The sequence below is a fragment of the Brugia malayi genome (genome assembly GCF_000002995.4).
Source record: "Brugia malayi strain FR3 genome assembly, contig: Bm_v4_Chr2_contig_001, whole genome shotgun sequence".
Lineage (NCBI taxonomy): Eukaryota > Metazoa > Nematoda > Chromadorea > Rhabditida > Onchocercidae > Brugia > Brugia malayi.
This window is the reverse complement of record NW_025062476.1, coordinates 650,956-667,500: the sequence shown is the minus strand read 5'-3', so window position 1 is coordinate 667,500 and position 16,545 is coordinate 650,956. Positions and strand designations below refer to the sequence as shown.

The 16,545-nt window shown below is 24.7% G+C and overlaps 3 protein-coding genes across 4 annotated transcripts in view; 1 reads left to right on the top strand and 2 right to left on the bottom strand.

Moving 5' to 3' along the window:
- The window catches only part of Bm1105 (Uncharacterized protein), a gene marked incomplete at both ends in the record, with an annotated part of 4,616 nt that extends 839 nt beyond the window's left edge, over nt 1-3,777 (top strand). Inside the window, 9 exons of one of the 2 annotated variants that reach the window (XM_043077982.1) lie at nt 1-130; nt 508-694; nt 1,082-1,197; nt 1,623-1,702; nt 1,938-2,054; nt 2,437-2,478; nt 2,636-2,698; nt 3,376-3,450; nt 3,644-3,777. The exon at nt 1-130 is cut by the window's left edge and continues 64 nt beyond it. In XM_043077982.1, coding sequence (XP_042933916.1) covers nt 1-130; nt 508-694; nt 1,082-1,197; nt 1,623-1,702; nt 1,938-2,054; nt 2,437-2,478; nt 2,636-2,698; nt 3,376-3,450; nt 3,644-3,777 — 944 coding nt within the window. The remainder of the gene's footprint in view (nt 131-507; nt 695-1,081; nt 1,198-1,622; nt 1,703-1,937; nt 2,055-2,436; nt 2,479-2,635; nt 2,699-3,375; nt 3,451-3,643) is intronic. The other variant, XM_043077981.1, reaches the window with a different exon arrangement.
- Nucleotides 3,778-4,940: 1,163 nt separating this feature from the next.
- Nucleotides 4,941-8,366, bottom strand: Bma-eif-3.E (eukaryotic translation initiation factor 3 subunit 6, putative; the record flags this gene model as incomplete). The annotated part of the gene is made up of 11 exons (XM_043077980.1): nt 4,941-4,967; nt 5,131-5,250; nt 5,423-5,503; nt 5,646-5,786; nt 5,880-5,981; nt 6,174-6,275; nt 6,557-6,757; nt 7,150-7,323; nt 7,440-7,568; nt 7,818-7,958; nt 8,277-8,366. The coding sequence occupies 11 exons, from the start codon at nt 8,364-8,366 to the stop codon at nt 4,941-4,943; spliced, it is 1,308 nt and encodes a 435-aa protein (XP_042933914.1).
- Nucleotides 8,367-10,475: 2,109 nt separating this feature from the next.
- On the bottom strand, nt 10,476-13,553 carry Bma-exl-1 (Uncharacterized protein; the record flags this gene model as incomplete). The annotated part of the gene is made up of 6 exons (XM_043077979.1): nt 10,476-10,516; nt 11,067-11,187; nt 11,562-11,801; nt 12,108-12,305; nt 12,891-12,942; nt 13,429-13,553. The coding sequence occupies 6 exons, from the start codon at nt 13,551-13,553 to the stop codon at nt 10,476-10,478; spliced, it is 777 nt and encodes a 258-aa protein (XP_042933913.1).
- Between the last annotated feature and the right edge of the window lie 2,992 nt (nt 13,554-16,545).

The following is a 16,545-nucleotide window of genomic DNA, read 5'->3' as shown; positions in this document are numbered from 1 at the left end:
TGCAATTATTATTGGATACAACATTAGGACGAAAAGTTATTGATATTGCTGTTAGCAAATTTCAAATTATTCGAAAGATGTCATCATTTAATGATGTCCCACTTGATGCTATGCTTCGTATTTTGGATCGGTTTACTTAATTCTTATTAATTAATTAATTAATTAATCAATTTCTTATATATATATATATTTAATTATTTATTTTTTGTATCAAATTTATAAAAATGATGGCTTTTTCTTCCTTAAATGTTTTATTTAATTCGTTTATTTTTTGCATCAAATGTTTCATTTAATTTAAAATCACAATATTAAACTGACTTTATTGAGAATTTATTTTGATTAATTGAGTAATTTATGTTGCAAATATATGCATAAATTTGACTAATCGATTTAGTTAATTAATTAATTAAACTAAATTCTTTATAAGAAAAAGTTTTTTTTTCTTTATAAATATTCGCTTTTTTTCCTTATTTTCATTTTTTTTACGGATAAATAATTAATTGACAGATGTGATTTAAATATAAGCAGTGAATTTGATGTAGTAGAAACAGCTATTTCATGGTTAGCTGCTAAACCGGAACGTATTCACTTTTCTCATCTAATCTTACGTTGCATACGTGTTGTTAATTTGACGTCTAATCAACGTTCTGATCTTTTTACGCTTACAAAAACTGTGCCTAATTATGCACAAATAGTAGGTTTTTCTTTTTTTTAAAAAAAAAAAAAAGAAAAAATGACGTATACAATTAATGTAAAATATCATAGTTTCAAATTAAAGTTTAACTCCTGAAATATTGATTTGTTAATCAATTATAGTTATTAATTATATGTATTTATGCTAATTATATATTTATACAATATTTTCAACCTTTTTCTTTTTTCTATTCTAAAAATATTAAAAAAAAGTGTTTATAACTATTTTTTTTTAAAAAAAAAAATCTTACATAATTTGTATATATTTATTTATTTGTTTATTTGTTTATTTATTTATTTATTTATTTACCTATCTATTCATGTATTTATTTATTTGTCCAAAAAAAAATATATATATATATAAATTCTATTTTAAATTAAATTTTAGATGTCAGCATTTGCTCATTACACGTTTAATAATACAAATGCTTATCGTGTATGTGTATTAGCTGAACATAATTCATACAAACGTTGTGGTAATAAAATTGATTATCAACAATTTGTGTAAGATTTTTTTTTTTTAAAAAAAAAAAAATTATTATAAATTTTTTTTCAAAAATTTTAAAATAAAAAAAAGAAAAATTGAAAATTTAATATATAATATGTGAAATAAGTGAATGCTATTGAGAAAAAAAAAAGCATATTTTTTATAAAACTAATTATTTTCAAAAAATTTTTCAGATTAAATAATTTTTGACTAAATTTAATTATTTCATATTTATATATATATGTATATGAATAATTTTGAGAAATTTTAAATATTGCATTTTTTGCATGATTTACGTCAATTTTAATAATTCTAAAAATTTAAATTCGCTATTACAACAAATATATTAGCAGAAAGAAGAAGAGGGAGAGAAAAAAACTTAATTAATACAAAACTGAAATAATATATTTAAAATAATTCAAACGATTATTTTTATTTTCAGTATTAATGTACCAAGTCGAAAGATTGTATATCGGAGAAAAGCACCACCAATTAAAGCATCTTATATTACAGCTAAACCAAGTAATTAATTAAACTTATTTTTGTTCATTTATTTTTTAGAAAATTTTATTAAATTATAAAATAAAATTGTTCTAATTAGATAAAATTATTAAAATTATAGTTTAGGGAGAAAAAAAAAGGAAAAAAAAATTAAATTATTAATACTATTTTTATATTTTCAGTGATTTTTTTTTTCACTTTTTTTCTTTCAAATTTTAAAAATTATATTTTTTCTTTCTTTTTCTTTTTTTTTCAGAAGTATCACCATCAAAAACAATAGATGATAAAAAAAGTGAAATAATTAGTGAAGGTAAAGATATGAAACGTTCGATATTTAGTATTTCACAAAAACGACGTACGACACGTGCTGAACGTATGACAAATTACGCAAAAGAATATAAAGTTATGTTTAATTTGTTATAATTAATGGTTAAATAATTAAAATTATAATAATTATTTCTGTTTCCTTAATGAAATTTATTTTTTGAAAAGAAAAAAGAAAAAAATTTTTTTTTTCTTTCCTATTTTTTTATATCATTTAGTCAAATTTTCTTTTTTATTTTCGAGATAATTAAAAAATTTGGGAAAATATAATTTAATATTGAAATGTTTTTTTTTTTTTTTTTCAAAGTTAAAAAAATATGCAAATATGTACAGATGCATATAATATAATGTATATTTTAATTAACTACAAGAAATTTTAATAAAATAGCAAAATTTTAATTTTTATTAATAATTAATTTAATTAATTATAGGTGGACAAAAGCGTAATATAATGCCAACAGAATTAGCAAAAGGTCTTTTTTTTTTCGCATAGTTTTATTGAAATTTTACATTTCTTTAAACTAAATAAAAATGAAATAATGAATTCTATAATAAAAAATAATTAAAATTTATAAAATTAATTTGTAAAAAGAAAACCAAAAAGATTTGTTTTTTTTTTTTTTTTCTCAGAAAAAAAGGATATTGTAATTAAGAATGAAAAAAATGAAAAGAAAGCATCAAAAGATGGAAATGGTATGAAAATTTATGCGTTTTTTTTTTTTTTTTTTTAAATGAATGAATGAAAAAAATTTTGGATGAATTTAAAGTGAAACTTTTTAAGTGAATGAATAAAATATAAATTATTTAAAAATTACAACTGCTAATTTATATAAGTAATAGAAGTCTATCCAAAATTTTCTTTTAAATAAAGTAAAAATAATTTTGAAATTTTGTTTAATTATTATTTATCATTTTCTTATTTTAAAAAAAAAAAAATATATATACAATTAATTTTGAAAGTCTTTTGAAAATTTGAGCAATTTCGATAAATGATAAAATGTAAATAATTTTCGTTCAATTTTTACATAATATTTTTAAATTATGAAAGAAGAAAAACACAGAGGAGAAAGAGAGAGAGAAAAGGAGGAGAGATGGAAGAAAAAAGAGAAAGAAAATAATATTAGAATTGTTTAGAAATAAATTTATTGATTAATTAATAATAATTATAGTTAAATATGAAATTGAAGTCAGAAAAGAAAAAGAATTTAAATGATAAATTCTGTAAAATTTTACAAACACAACGAAAAAAATGGAAATTTTAAAGAGAAATTTAATTTCTATTTAAATAAGTATAAAAAAGTGTTATTGTTTAAATGTTTTTTTTTTTTTTTTTTTTTTTTTTTTTTTTTTTTTTTTTTTTATAGTTTCAGATAAAACAAAAGGTAGCAAAAATAAACAATCACGAAGACAACGTAAAACAGCTGGTAGTTCACCTGAAAGTGAAGGTTTTTTCTTTTTTTTTATCACGTTTATTACGCTTACTTTGCTAAAAAATACGTTACGTTATATAATTGATTAATGAATGTTTATTTTTGAACATAGTTAAATTAATTTTTTTTTTCTTTTTGCTTAAAAAAAATTTTTACTGCAATAATTAATTTGTACTATAAATTTTTTTCTTAATTCTTTTTGTTTTAGAGTCAAGTAATACGAGAAGTGTTACAACTAGTAGTGATAAGAGTAGTGATTATAGTGGTGAAACAGATCAAAGCTCATCGATAACATCAACAATTACTGATAAGTCAGAATTACAGAATAAATGGAACAGTTGATTGAAATAACAATTATCAGTTTATGGATGATAAGTGATAATAGCAAATATTTTTTATGACTATTATCTGATAAGCTAACAATGTGATAAGCATAAAATTATCAAAGACTTACAAATCACTTACATATCATTTGAGCGTTTGTATTTTATTGGAAAGTAGTAAATAATCAATAAATGCGTACAAGATTATGCTTATATCATTATTTATCACCTCACGTGTTACAGTGATAATAATCATAAATTTTCTATGGATAACTGTAGATCACATCAATTCATAAATGTAATACTAAACTTTTCATTCATAATTTAAGAACAAGAAAATTAAGAATTTTTTTTGAAAAAAGAAGAAAGAACATTATTATCATTTTATTTTATCCAAAAATAGTACAAACGTTGAAACAAAAACAAAATAACAAAGTGTAAATTTAATAAATATCGTTCACTGGAAAAATTAGATTATGTTAAAATTAATCGAAATCAAAACTTAAAATATTTAATGCAAGTATAATTTTCGTAACTTTTAGTACAATTACTAAAAAGCAATAGAATTAAATTTATTTAACATGTTTAGAAATACAGTTCATCCTAGTTATATCATTTGTAAATTGTTAATGATAATCCAAATTTCTCTGTAGACATTAAGCTAAACAATTACTCTTTTCTGTTCATTGGGAAGAATATCTGTTACATTGTGAACAATATTCTATTGAAATGATTCAAATTATTCGAAAAATTTAATTCGTTATTGTTTAATAATATCATAATATTAATCTTTTAATACCAAAAAGCTGACAAAATCTTCAATCAATTTGTGGAATTTTATAACAGAAGATAAAAAGATCAAATTTTGTATTGATAATTCCACAATAAGACTTTATTTTCTTTATTGCATGATACAGATAAATAGATCATCCAACCAATTATTTTGTCCAAAATTTAAACAAGGAATTAGATATACAAATGAAAATGAAATGACCGGCTAAAAAATCAGTGCTAAATTGAACATCCCGTACCATTCTACATTTTCTTCATGACAAAAGCATGGAAAAAATTTCAAGGACTGGTGATATTAAAGCTTCCAAACAATTCAGATAGAAAAAAAAAAGCTCTCACAGCCCAGAAATGCAATCATTTAATCACAAATTACTTCCCATGTAATTAATATCATGATAATTCAGCCTTCCAAGCGCCCTGAAATTTAGTAATTTAGGTTTGAAATTCCATTTTTAAAAAATGTACACATGGACGATATCTACTAACAACGTGAAAACGGCATCATAACAATAAGTGCGGCAGTGTGCCTTTAAAAATTTCGGAAGTCTTCACAATATATGAAATTGAGAATAATACATACTTTTTTATCTAATTTCATTTTTTCCAATTGTAGAGCAATTTGTTGCGCTCGAAATGTCAATCGTTTCGTATTTTCCATCACTTGCTCATGAACAGATGTAGTTTTAGCACCCATAACAACCTTTAAAACAAATTAATTAGCTATGGAAATAGAAAATAGAAATATAAAGTATCATTCGAACTATTCAACATCTCCACCTTAAACTAACTTTCATGGTGATAACCTAGCACAATTTTACATAACAATAAAGCTCTAAGAAATGTAAAACTTCGAACAATGTCGACAAACATACCTGTCCAAGTTTGGAGTCAATTTTGGCACCATCAATACGATAAGTTCTAATTAAATCAACAATCCATCTTTCTGCTTCTACCTGAAATACAACTCTCGTATAATGATTCAGAAAATTTTTATTTTAACTGGCTTACCTTATGAATTTTCCATTGTTCCATGTTGCAGCACCACTTAACTTACAAAATAAAAGAAAATTTTTTCTGAAAGAATTGTATGCATACCTGCTGCATATTAAGACGCTCGGCAAGCATTTGTATCGAAATACACTGATGAATTCTGCAGAACATTTCAAAAATCAACAACCTAGCACTTTCTCGGAAATCTTCTAAGCAAGCAGTCAGAAAGAAATCATTTGATAAAACCTGAAACTGCCATAATAATTCACGACTATGACGAGAATCTTTCTTTTAGCCAGAAAGATGGTATAAGGTACTCAAAAATAAAAATAAACTGACATCTTCGCACTTCCTCAACTTTTTTTGCGCCTCGTCGAAATCATACTTAATATAAAGACAAGTTAAGAAGTCGGTAACTGGATCTTCATAATTATGCCGTTCCTTGAAAAAAAAAAAAAAAAAAAAGATTAATGAAGAAAGAAAACATTAAATAATCAAAAAACTAAAAAGTCAAAACGAGGTATAATAATAAAATCGATATAAGCCTATCCTCGTCGTATGCACAATTTATCTGTTCGCAACAACTTATTATCGTCAATTACATTTAGCTCATATTTCAATAAAATAACTTACAATGTCGATTACTTTGATCAAATCTTTCAAACTATTTTTCTGCTTTGTTTTACTCGTTACAACTGCTACAGCCAAATATCGTAAAAGATGCGGACAAGCTATCTAAAATAATAATCAAAATATGTCGCTTATATTTTATATATACAAGATGAAAAAAAAAAGAGTTGTTATTACTGTAAAGTATAATAAGAGAGCTAAGGAGAAAAGAATTCCTGTAATATAAACATTCTGAATGCCGTACGCTTGTGGATCACGTGAAATGGAGAGGTGTAGAGCACTGTATCATGCGTATATGGAAACGAATGTTTGTAATTTTTTTTTTAGAGGATAAAAAAATATAGGAAAGATTAAAAAAAAAAAAAACATATACATTACAGAACTACCTGTATTGTATTCAAATACGGCTGCTGATTGAGATACATTTCAACAATTTCATCGCGTCCTTTCGGATAGTTGAAATAAACGAAAAGAGCCCAATGCATTAACCATGCACGCTGTTGCACTGATTCTAATTCGGTATCAAATGGATTAAAATCAATGTATGTTCGCAATTTGGTCAAATCATCTTTAGCATGTGTCCATTCCTGGAAAAAGCAAAAATCTTTTCCTCTCGAAGGTATATATCAGAAAGAATTCATACTTTTCACTTCACTAATTGTTTATCATAAAATGTAATTTTCCCAGACAAAAGGAAATGAAAGTGATTATGTTCCCCTGAATTAATGAAATAAAAGAATACAGAGCAGTCAACAAACAAATATTCAGTTCTGGATGAACATAATTATGATTTAGTGAGAATAATTGTTGGTAAAATTTTGCAAATCTCAATTTTGCTGTTACACATTAACTTATCAACAATTATGTCATTTTGTATCATTTCAGTGTAGACATATGCTGCAATTCTATTCCTGATTAATTATCAGCATTATCACTAAAGAATTCCTCAAAGGCATTAATTTATCTCAGGTATACTTACTTGTAGCAATATTTCGGAAGCCAATTTGCCATATAATGCACTCAGATAGTTTGGATTTTGTTGCGGTACAATATTACGGTAGTAATCAAGACATAACGATGCAGCAGAGTAATTACCACATTCGTACTGGAACTTGGCGTAGCGAAACAATGAGTCAAGCATCTCTTCAGTAAGCTGTAAAGAATATTAAATTTATATGCCGCTTACCAGCTTCTATGGAACATGTTTACAAACAAATATATCATCATAAAAAGTATGTGAACTTCTAGCCATTGTGATAAAAAAACTACCCCATGATTTGCAGTAACATATTCAAGAATTCGATTATTCGTCAATTCTCGACTATCCATCATTGCTTTCACTGGCTCTGACTCCAGAATTTCTACAACTGGATCAACTTTAACCTTCAGTTTTTCGCGCTGTAACATGATTTTATAAATCGATAAAAAATAAATGAGCAAACAAATAAGTAAAAACAAGTCGGTAAATATATAAGCTTATGCAAGTACTGCGATAAAATAATGAATAATGGGGTTTATAATTGTATTAATTATTCTAATGCACATAATCTGATAATCTTTAATAAGGAAAGAAAATTCATAAATGTTTAATTAATGTAATTCCTATATTAAATCCCAAATTGTTAAATATGGAAAGATAACAAATACCTGGCTTAAAATTTCAACTTTTCGCTGCTCTAGCTCCTTTGGCACTTCACCTTCTGGATAAGTTTCAATTACGCTATCGATCATATTTGTCTTCAGCAAAACTCGACGATGCACTTTAATCAGTGAATCGTGATCATATATCTGGAAGAAGTAATTTTAATAATAGAAAATGCATTTGAATGAACTACTTTGGTTAAATTTCATGTAATTTATAAGTTCCACGCAGCAACCAATTTATTAAGATAGCCAGCGTGTAAAATTTCAAGTAGCTACATACAAACACATCCAAAATACCGAAATGTGCTCGACTTTAACTTAAATTTTAATTTGCAAAGAATCAATAAAAATTTGCTTAAAAATTGCATTAAAACTTGCAGTAAAGCAAAGAATAAAAAAAAATAAAGATAGGCTAAAAATTCTAATTCAAAACAACAAAAAAAAGGGAATAAATCAACTTACACTCCTTGGTTCAATAAACTCCAACAGTGGTATAACTAAATGAAGATCAAAAAATGGTGCCATCCTTTTCGTCAAATCGTATTCAGCCATATTATTAATAATATTTTAACGTAGATAACTAAAAACTACAATTACTATAATATTTACTTTGATGAATTTTAAAAACTCTAACCTGTAGAGATCTTAAAAATTCCTTAAAATTCTCATTTATTACCCCAACATATCACTGAAATCAATCCTAACTAACAATCGAAAATAACTCCACGTAAATAATCAACGTTGAAATTGAAAAATGTTAAAAAATTGGTTTAGGTGTAATTTGGTTTTTACACACTTCCGTAGTCACAATGCAAATTTTAATTCTCATCGAAATATAGCTAGCATTTTCTCTTCCACTTTTTTCTTTATTTACTCTTCCGTTTTTCTTTCTTTTTTCTGAACTATAATAAAATCATTAAAATCGTGGACAGTGATAAAATCCTAGTAAGCAATAACTTTAGCAAAAAATATTTCCGAAAAATGAAATATTTCCAAAAACGACAAATAGCATATATTTGTTCACATTTGACATTTCGGAATACATATAATTATTCATGTGCGTATAGTATTTTTGATACAATTTTGAGAAAAAAAAAAGAAGTATGAAAAAGAAAAGTAAAATTTGAATTAATATCTAAATGAGCTAATTATGCTAGTTCGTCAGACATCCCAGAATGATAGGTTTTAACAAACGGAAACAAAGAAATACAAATAATGCAAGATGTAATGCAAATAAAAATATCAACTAGGCTCAAATATTTTATTTTTGTTGATGATTTTTAATCTTGTAATCTTATTAGCATTTAATTTTAACAAAATTTAAACTCATTTCATTGTTTAAATTACAAAAAACTGATACTAACTGTAAGATTTTAATAATGATAAATTTATTCCAATGTCAAAATTAAATTGAAAATAGTAATTACAGTTATTTTTAAAATTTGTTATATTTATATTCTAAGGTGAAAATGTTTAAAAATTTTTGCTTTATTTATCAAAACTTCGTTGTTATAATATAAGCAAAGCTTCTTTCGATATGATTTATATAAACTCCTCTAACAGACAATTTATCTTTTTCGAGATGAATTAATATGAATTAATCTATTTCAAATTAACATTCTCTGTTTGTTTTGCCATTTTTTTTTCTTCAAATTATTGTTTTAATATCACCCGAATTACAATGATTCTTTTTAATCATCATCCTGAGCTTAACATTTGTTCAATTAAACTTTTCTCAATCTTCTGGAATAATTAATTATATTATTTCATTACATATTTGTTATATTACATTTTTCTTTTTGTTTAATGTAAATAGCACAAAACATCAAAAATTATTTCCTTTTTTTTTTTGGTCATTTGCTATAGTTACAAACAAAATAGAAATGAAATAAAACACCGTTTTTTTTCACAAAAAAAAAAAGCTGTTTACCAGTATTTCATAGCATACATTTACAAGAAATGAAACATAAAATAATTAAAATGAGGAAAAAATATGAACAAAATATATTTGAGATTATGTATAATAAAATGCACAAAAACATATATCAGAGATTTCTTTTTCATTTTTTAACTTTGCATATTAACCGACAATAAAATAAACAAACAAACAATGTTTAAAAATCTCACACATTTAAACATACTCAGTGATTTAGTAAGTTACAATTTTTTTTTGCCGCAAATACTATAATGATAGGATATATTCTTTCTTTTTCAAAAAAATTTTTTAATTAAATTTAAATTTACTTAAATTCACCATTTGCCCTTGTTAATACCATTATCATTCGATGTATTTTTTTTTTTTTTTTTTTTGTTTATCCTCTCACTTTTTTTTTAAAAAACAAACAATCATTACAACATTTAATGGCATATATGTATGACACCTATTCAAATTTTAAATCTATTAAAGCTTAGCTTTTAAAACAAAAAAGAAAAAATAAGGTTTACTTTTTAATAAAATACACATTCTTTTTTCGACTAATATTTAAAAAATCTGGTTGTTAGCAAGTAAATTAATTTTTTAAAGAAAAAATTAACTTTAAATATTCGTGATTTTATTCCTTTTTTAAATTGATTTACTTGACATTATATCAATTAGGTAGTATACACAGCAAAAGAAGAAAAAAAACCAATCAATGTATTTGATGTATTGAAGAAACACAGCTAACATAATACACGTGCCAAATTTCCATAAAAAGATAACTCTGAAAAAAAAAATTAAAAAAGAAAATTAAAAAAAAAAAAAAAAAAACGAAAATAAGAATAAAGATTCTGAAAGTTAACACATATAAATAAATTTTCATAATGCTAATAGCTTGAAAATTCATCGTCAAATTTTAGAAATCATACTATTAAATGCATATTAAATTTAAGTAACAATTTCTTATATTTTTTTCATACTTTCTTCGATCTTATTCTTATCTCTCAATTAATTTATCAAGAAAAGTTAACTTGCACTTTACATCTTGGAAATGGTAACAAATTTATATCTTCTATATATATATTTTAACTTCTTTTAATTTCAAATTTATATCTTTTTTATTTTACATCTTAGAAATGTAAGAACAAAAAAAAAAAAGAAGGGTGATACATTTGTTATAAATTTATATATAAATATATAATCAAATTCGATGTGTACAGTAGTAAGATTTCAATTTCCATTTATACATGAAATTTATGCATTATTTTTTTATTTTTGTATTAATCTGTATTACATATATTAACTACCTCATTAGCTATTCTCTTTAATTTTACCATTTTGTGCATCCGTTGGAATATCCCAGCTGTAAGTAGTTTTTTGACGATACAATTGAGATCGCTTTTGTGATGTCAAATTTGGTGTATCTGGTCGTTCTGCCCAATACAATATTATTTCCTAAAAATAAAAATAATATAATAGAAGTTTTCAATTAATTTTCTACATTTGAAATAAGTGGTTTTTTTTTTTTTTTTTTTTTTTTTTGAAAAAAAAAATTTTTTTGACAAAGAAATTAAAAATGCAAATAAATAAAAATACAATAAAAGTTATTGCAATAAAATTATTAAATGTTGTGGAAAATATTTTTTCAAGACATATATTAGATGATAATGAAATGTAGTTTAATACTTCAGACAATTTAAAATATCTTAGTTCTCATTATTCATTTCATTATTGTATAATAGAAAATTTCGATATAATCAAGAAATACATAAGGAAATGAAAAAATTAAAAAAAAATTTTCTTCATATTTGAATGTATAAAGAATGTACCTGATCACTTGGGCAACTTTTACGAAATGATTCCATAGCATAACCACGTTTCATATAACCCCATAAATTGTATAAACTGGTTGGTATTTCATATCCTTTTAATGCACTTAAGGCAATTCGAATTGTATGCAATTTGGGCAAAATATAAAAATCCAAATGGGTTAAATGATTAGCTGCCAGAAATGATGTATTTATATCATTAAAATATCGATCCAATCGTATCAATTCCATATCCAAAGCCTAATAATAGTAGTAATAAATAAATTAGTAAATTCATTAATCAAATAAACAAATAAATAAAGAGAGAATAAAAAATAAAATAGACAAACTCATCAGTTTAATTAAATAAATAAGTAAACTTTTTGTTCTGAAAAAAAAAAAAAGTGGATTGAAATATAGAAAGAAACCAAACGTTTAACATCTATCTTAGAATAATTGAAAAAAGAATCATTGAGTGTAGTTATATAAAAAATTTTGGACTTTTTAACAAGAAAAATAGGAAGAATTCATGAAATTAAAAAAAAAAAAATTTTTTTTTTCACGTACTTTTGGGTCAGTATTAACTTCTTTGATGTAAAATGCGAAAGAACGAAAAAGATTTGCAGTAGCATCGGAAGCGGCAGAACATTCACATTTTAAGGATGGTATTGGAAATTTTCGATCGATGTAATCAATAATTTCATCTTGATGAGATAAGATTAAATCATTACCATGTTGCAATGCTGGAGCATGCCTTAAACCAGCCTATAAATCAATTATTATTACTCATTGAACTTTACAATTCCATGTAAAATGCTGATGGTAATTTCAAAAAACATTTTTTCATTGCTATTATAAGGAGTGAAAAATAAATTTTGAATTAGAATGTCGAAATTTCTCAAGAGTAAGTATACAAGACAAAACTTGAGCAAACTTAGTTTTCACTCCCACAAACTTGATAATTTGTTTGCTTAACATCTAATAACACTATAACTTCATTTGTTGGATATTAAGAATGAAAAGTAAAAGTTTTGAAGGATTAATATACTAATTAGTATTATTATTTTAAATTATCATTCATTTCGTATTCTTGCAATCATCTTATAATGGATCAGATGATAACTATGAAGTTAAAAGTTCGCTCATCAAGAAACATAAAGAGGAAAAATGAAAATGCTGTTTTACGATTTAATGCTTAATTCTTTTATTCATACCTAAAAAATTTCTGCCTTTTTTCCATCTTTCTAGCTATAATTTCATTTTTCTCAATAATTATTTGAAATTGAAAAAAAGAAATTTTTTAACAATGTCAAAAATTAAATTCAAAAATTAGATTGAAAAAGAATTTACCTCACGAAATTCCGCCGGTGGTTTTGCTTCGTTCACTGTTTTGACACTGAACCTATAATAATTAAAATCATTTTTGTAATATTTCACATTACATACATTACTATTTTAATATTTCTTAATAATTTTCAATTTAAATTATATTCAGCTATATACTAAAAATTGAAATCTAATTAGATGTAGTAATAATATAATTACCAAGTAAGTAATAATTCATATATATGTTTTTTTTTTTTTTTAATTAACAATTGTTTTTAATAATTAACAATCCGATTTGTCTAAATCATTCCAATTAATATAATCATTGCCTATATACAATATCTAATCTTCTACTATACGCTGTGATTAGTTTAAAAAATTTTGTTCACACCATATTATAAATAAATAAATATATTTTTTTGAAATAAATAATTTGATAATAATATTACAAGAAAAAAAAAAAAAAAAGAATATCTTAGATATCTTTGTGAGAAAAAATTTTTGTATGATAATATTAAAATTTTATTGATTAATATAATAATTCCACAAGAATAAAACTTACATGAGATCAGAATCAGGATGAAGGCTTTTCTCGATTAAAATCATAAAAATTTGATGACATAATGGATCGCCACCTAAACGTATACCATCTGATCCTGCTTTCACCCATAATACAACTGGTTCCATTATACTGAAAAAAAACTCTTTTTTTTTTCTTTTCATTATAAAAAAAAAGGAAAAAACGAAAAGAAAAAAATTTTTTTTTTCTAATTTAAAAAGAATGAAAATGAAAAAAATTGCATATAAAAGAAATAAAAGAAGAAGTAAAGAGATTAAAAATAATACAATGATAAGGAGAAAAAAGAAAAAAACAGACAGAGAAGCATAATATTAGTGAAACAATTTAACAAGAGCTATATGATGACCTATGACCTTTCCCATAAATATTTATGAAATTTGTAAATATCTAGAAATGACAAAACTTATCACACACACCATCAATCAATCTATTTTCTTTCTCAATACAAAGTATTTATTTTATCATAGTCTGCAATTTTCTGGAATATTCCACTTCTTCAGATGTAATGTAATCTTCAAACGTAAACGTGTACGTAAATATACGTACGTATACGTCTACGTATATGTTTGTTTGTAAGTATACGTCTACGAGCATTCTTAGCTCCATATGCATATACGTATATTTTTACGTGCGTATGTCTATATGTGAGTGCCTGTATATAATGCATGCTTACGTACGTACGTACGTATGTGTGTGTGTGTGTGTGTATGTGTATGCATGTATGTATGTATGTATGTGCATGTGTCTCTTACAGATGATAAATGGAAAAGAAAATGGGAAAAGAATGAAAATGTTGTTACAAAGATTTTAAGTACCTTTGAAAAATTTCTTCAACTAAAAGTGCAAAAATGTTATTAGTTTGATAGCAAAAAGGCTGAAGCTAATAGGTACCTTTTCATTTCTCTCTTTCTTTCTCTCTCTCTCTCTCTCTCTCTCTCTAACCCTTCTTGTTTCAAATCGATTCTTAGCAAATAGCTTTCAAATATTTTCAAATTATAAAAAATGACTGATAGAAAGTTCAAAAAAAAGAGAACATATACATATATGAAAAAGACAATAAAAATAAAACTTCAAAATTAATTTGATAATTTTAGAAGTTAATCTTAGACTGATGAATGAACGAATATTTGAAAAAAATATGAAAATTATATATTGATCTATAGGCATAATATAATGATGAGAAAAGGAAATTATGAAAATAATGGAAAATTTTTAGAAAATTAAATTTGAAATAATATAGATTGAGAAATGTATGGTTAAAATTAATTACTTTATAAATACTTTACAATTTATATGTTTTAATTAATATATAGTTAATCTATATATATTAATTAATAGGATGGATTGAGGGGAGGGAATTGGATAGCAAATTTAAAATATTTGAAATTTAACAAATATAACACAATATGTAAATTTATTACATAAGTAAGCATAGCATTATACAAGTAAGTATAGCAAAAAGGCGTTGAGAAAAATGTTTAATTCATTGGGAAAAGTATTTAATTTAGTCGGAAATTATATACAAGCATTTGTACACAAAAAAATAAATTTTTCGTTTGTAATATTTAGAATAAATAAAATAGAAATTTCTTTAAAACAATTTAAAAAATAAAAATAATAAAAAGTGGAAAATAGAGAATAGATCTTTCTTTTTTTTTAAGATAAATAATTTTATTCTTCTTGAATGTTATTTTTGATAAATGAGTTGAACGATATGTATTAAACAGAGATATATTTTAAGAAAAAAAAAAAAAAAAAGAAAGAAACGGATGGATAAGATAAAATGAATTGTTGAGAGAAAAGAACGACGACATATGTTGCGGAAAGAAACGAATTGACTGCAGGAAATATGCAAAGAGACATAAATGAGTAAGGGGAATTGTTTGAAAATGAAGTGAAATCGGTGAAGGAATGAGTAGCGGTATGAGTGATTAGAGAAGAAAGGTGGATGAATAGCTGCGAGATGAGATGACGTGTCGAGATGGGATGACATGTCGAGATGGGATGACATGTCGAGATGAGATGACATGTCGAGATGAGGAAGGAAAGTAAATGAGTGGGTGATGAAATGAAGTGAGTGGATAGATGGATGAAGGAAGGAAGGTAAAAGATGAATAAGTAAGAATGAGTGGGTGGATGGCGGGTAGATGAAAGTGGAAGTGGGTGTATGAGAGTGATTGAAAAGTGAAAAATGGGTGGGAAAGTAAAAGTAAAAAATGAGTAAGTGATGATGTAAAAGATGAATAAGTAAGAATGAGTGGGTGGATGGCGGGTAGATGAAAGTGAAAGTGGCTGTATAAGAGTGATTGAAAAGTAAAGTAAAAGTAAGAGAATGAGTGCATGGATGGAAATAAAACTTTAGTAGTAGAGAGTGTAATTATAGCAGTAAATAAGATTATGGCTGAAAAGCTAGATTTAGTATTATCTAGGGTAAACATTGGGTCAAATATTGGAGATTTTATTTGTTATTTCAGGAATAATTGGTGTGTAATAGATTTATACCTTTCTATTGTACTAAATTAAGCATACCATAGTGGAATAAACTAGTATAATACAGCAATTTTTTACTCCAAAAATTATTGTTAAAGTAGTTAAGGTTGGTTGATTAGCTTAAAAATATAGCGACAAGCATACATAAATTATTCCACTACGGAAAAAAGTAAAATGAATAGAATTTGCTGAATAAAATGAATATAACATTGATGGGAACTTAACATTCACTGAAAACGGCTCTCGAATGGTTCTTTAAGTTTAAATTGGTCTCGAGAACATTTAGTAACAGTGGAATTGCGTTTAGACTGAAGAATTTTATTGGAATTTCTTATGTAACTCTCAGGAACAACTGGAAATTAGGTGTAACAGTATTATTGAAGAGTATAGCAAGGTGAACTTGGATGGATGGGACATAACTTGTGACAAAGGTGGGTGAAGTGAGGAGTGAGTGGATAAGAAGTAAGGGATGAGTGGGTGGATGATAAGTAAAGGAGTGAGTGGGTGGATGATAAGTAAAGGAGTGAGTGGGTGGATGATAAGTAAAGGAGTGAGTGGGTGGATGATAAGTAAAGGAGTGAGTGGGTGGATGATAAGTAAAGGAGTGAG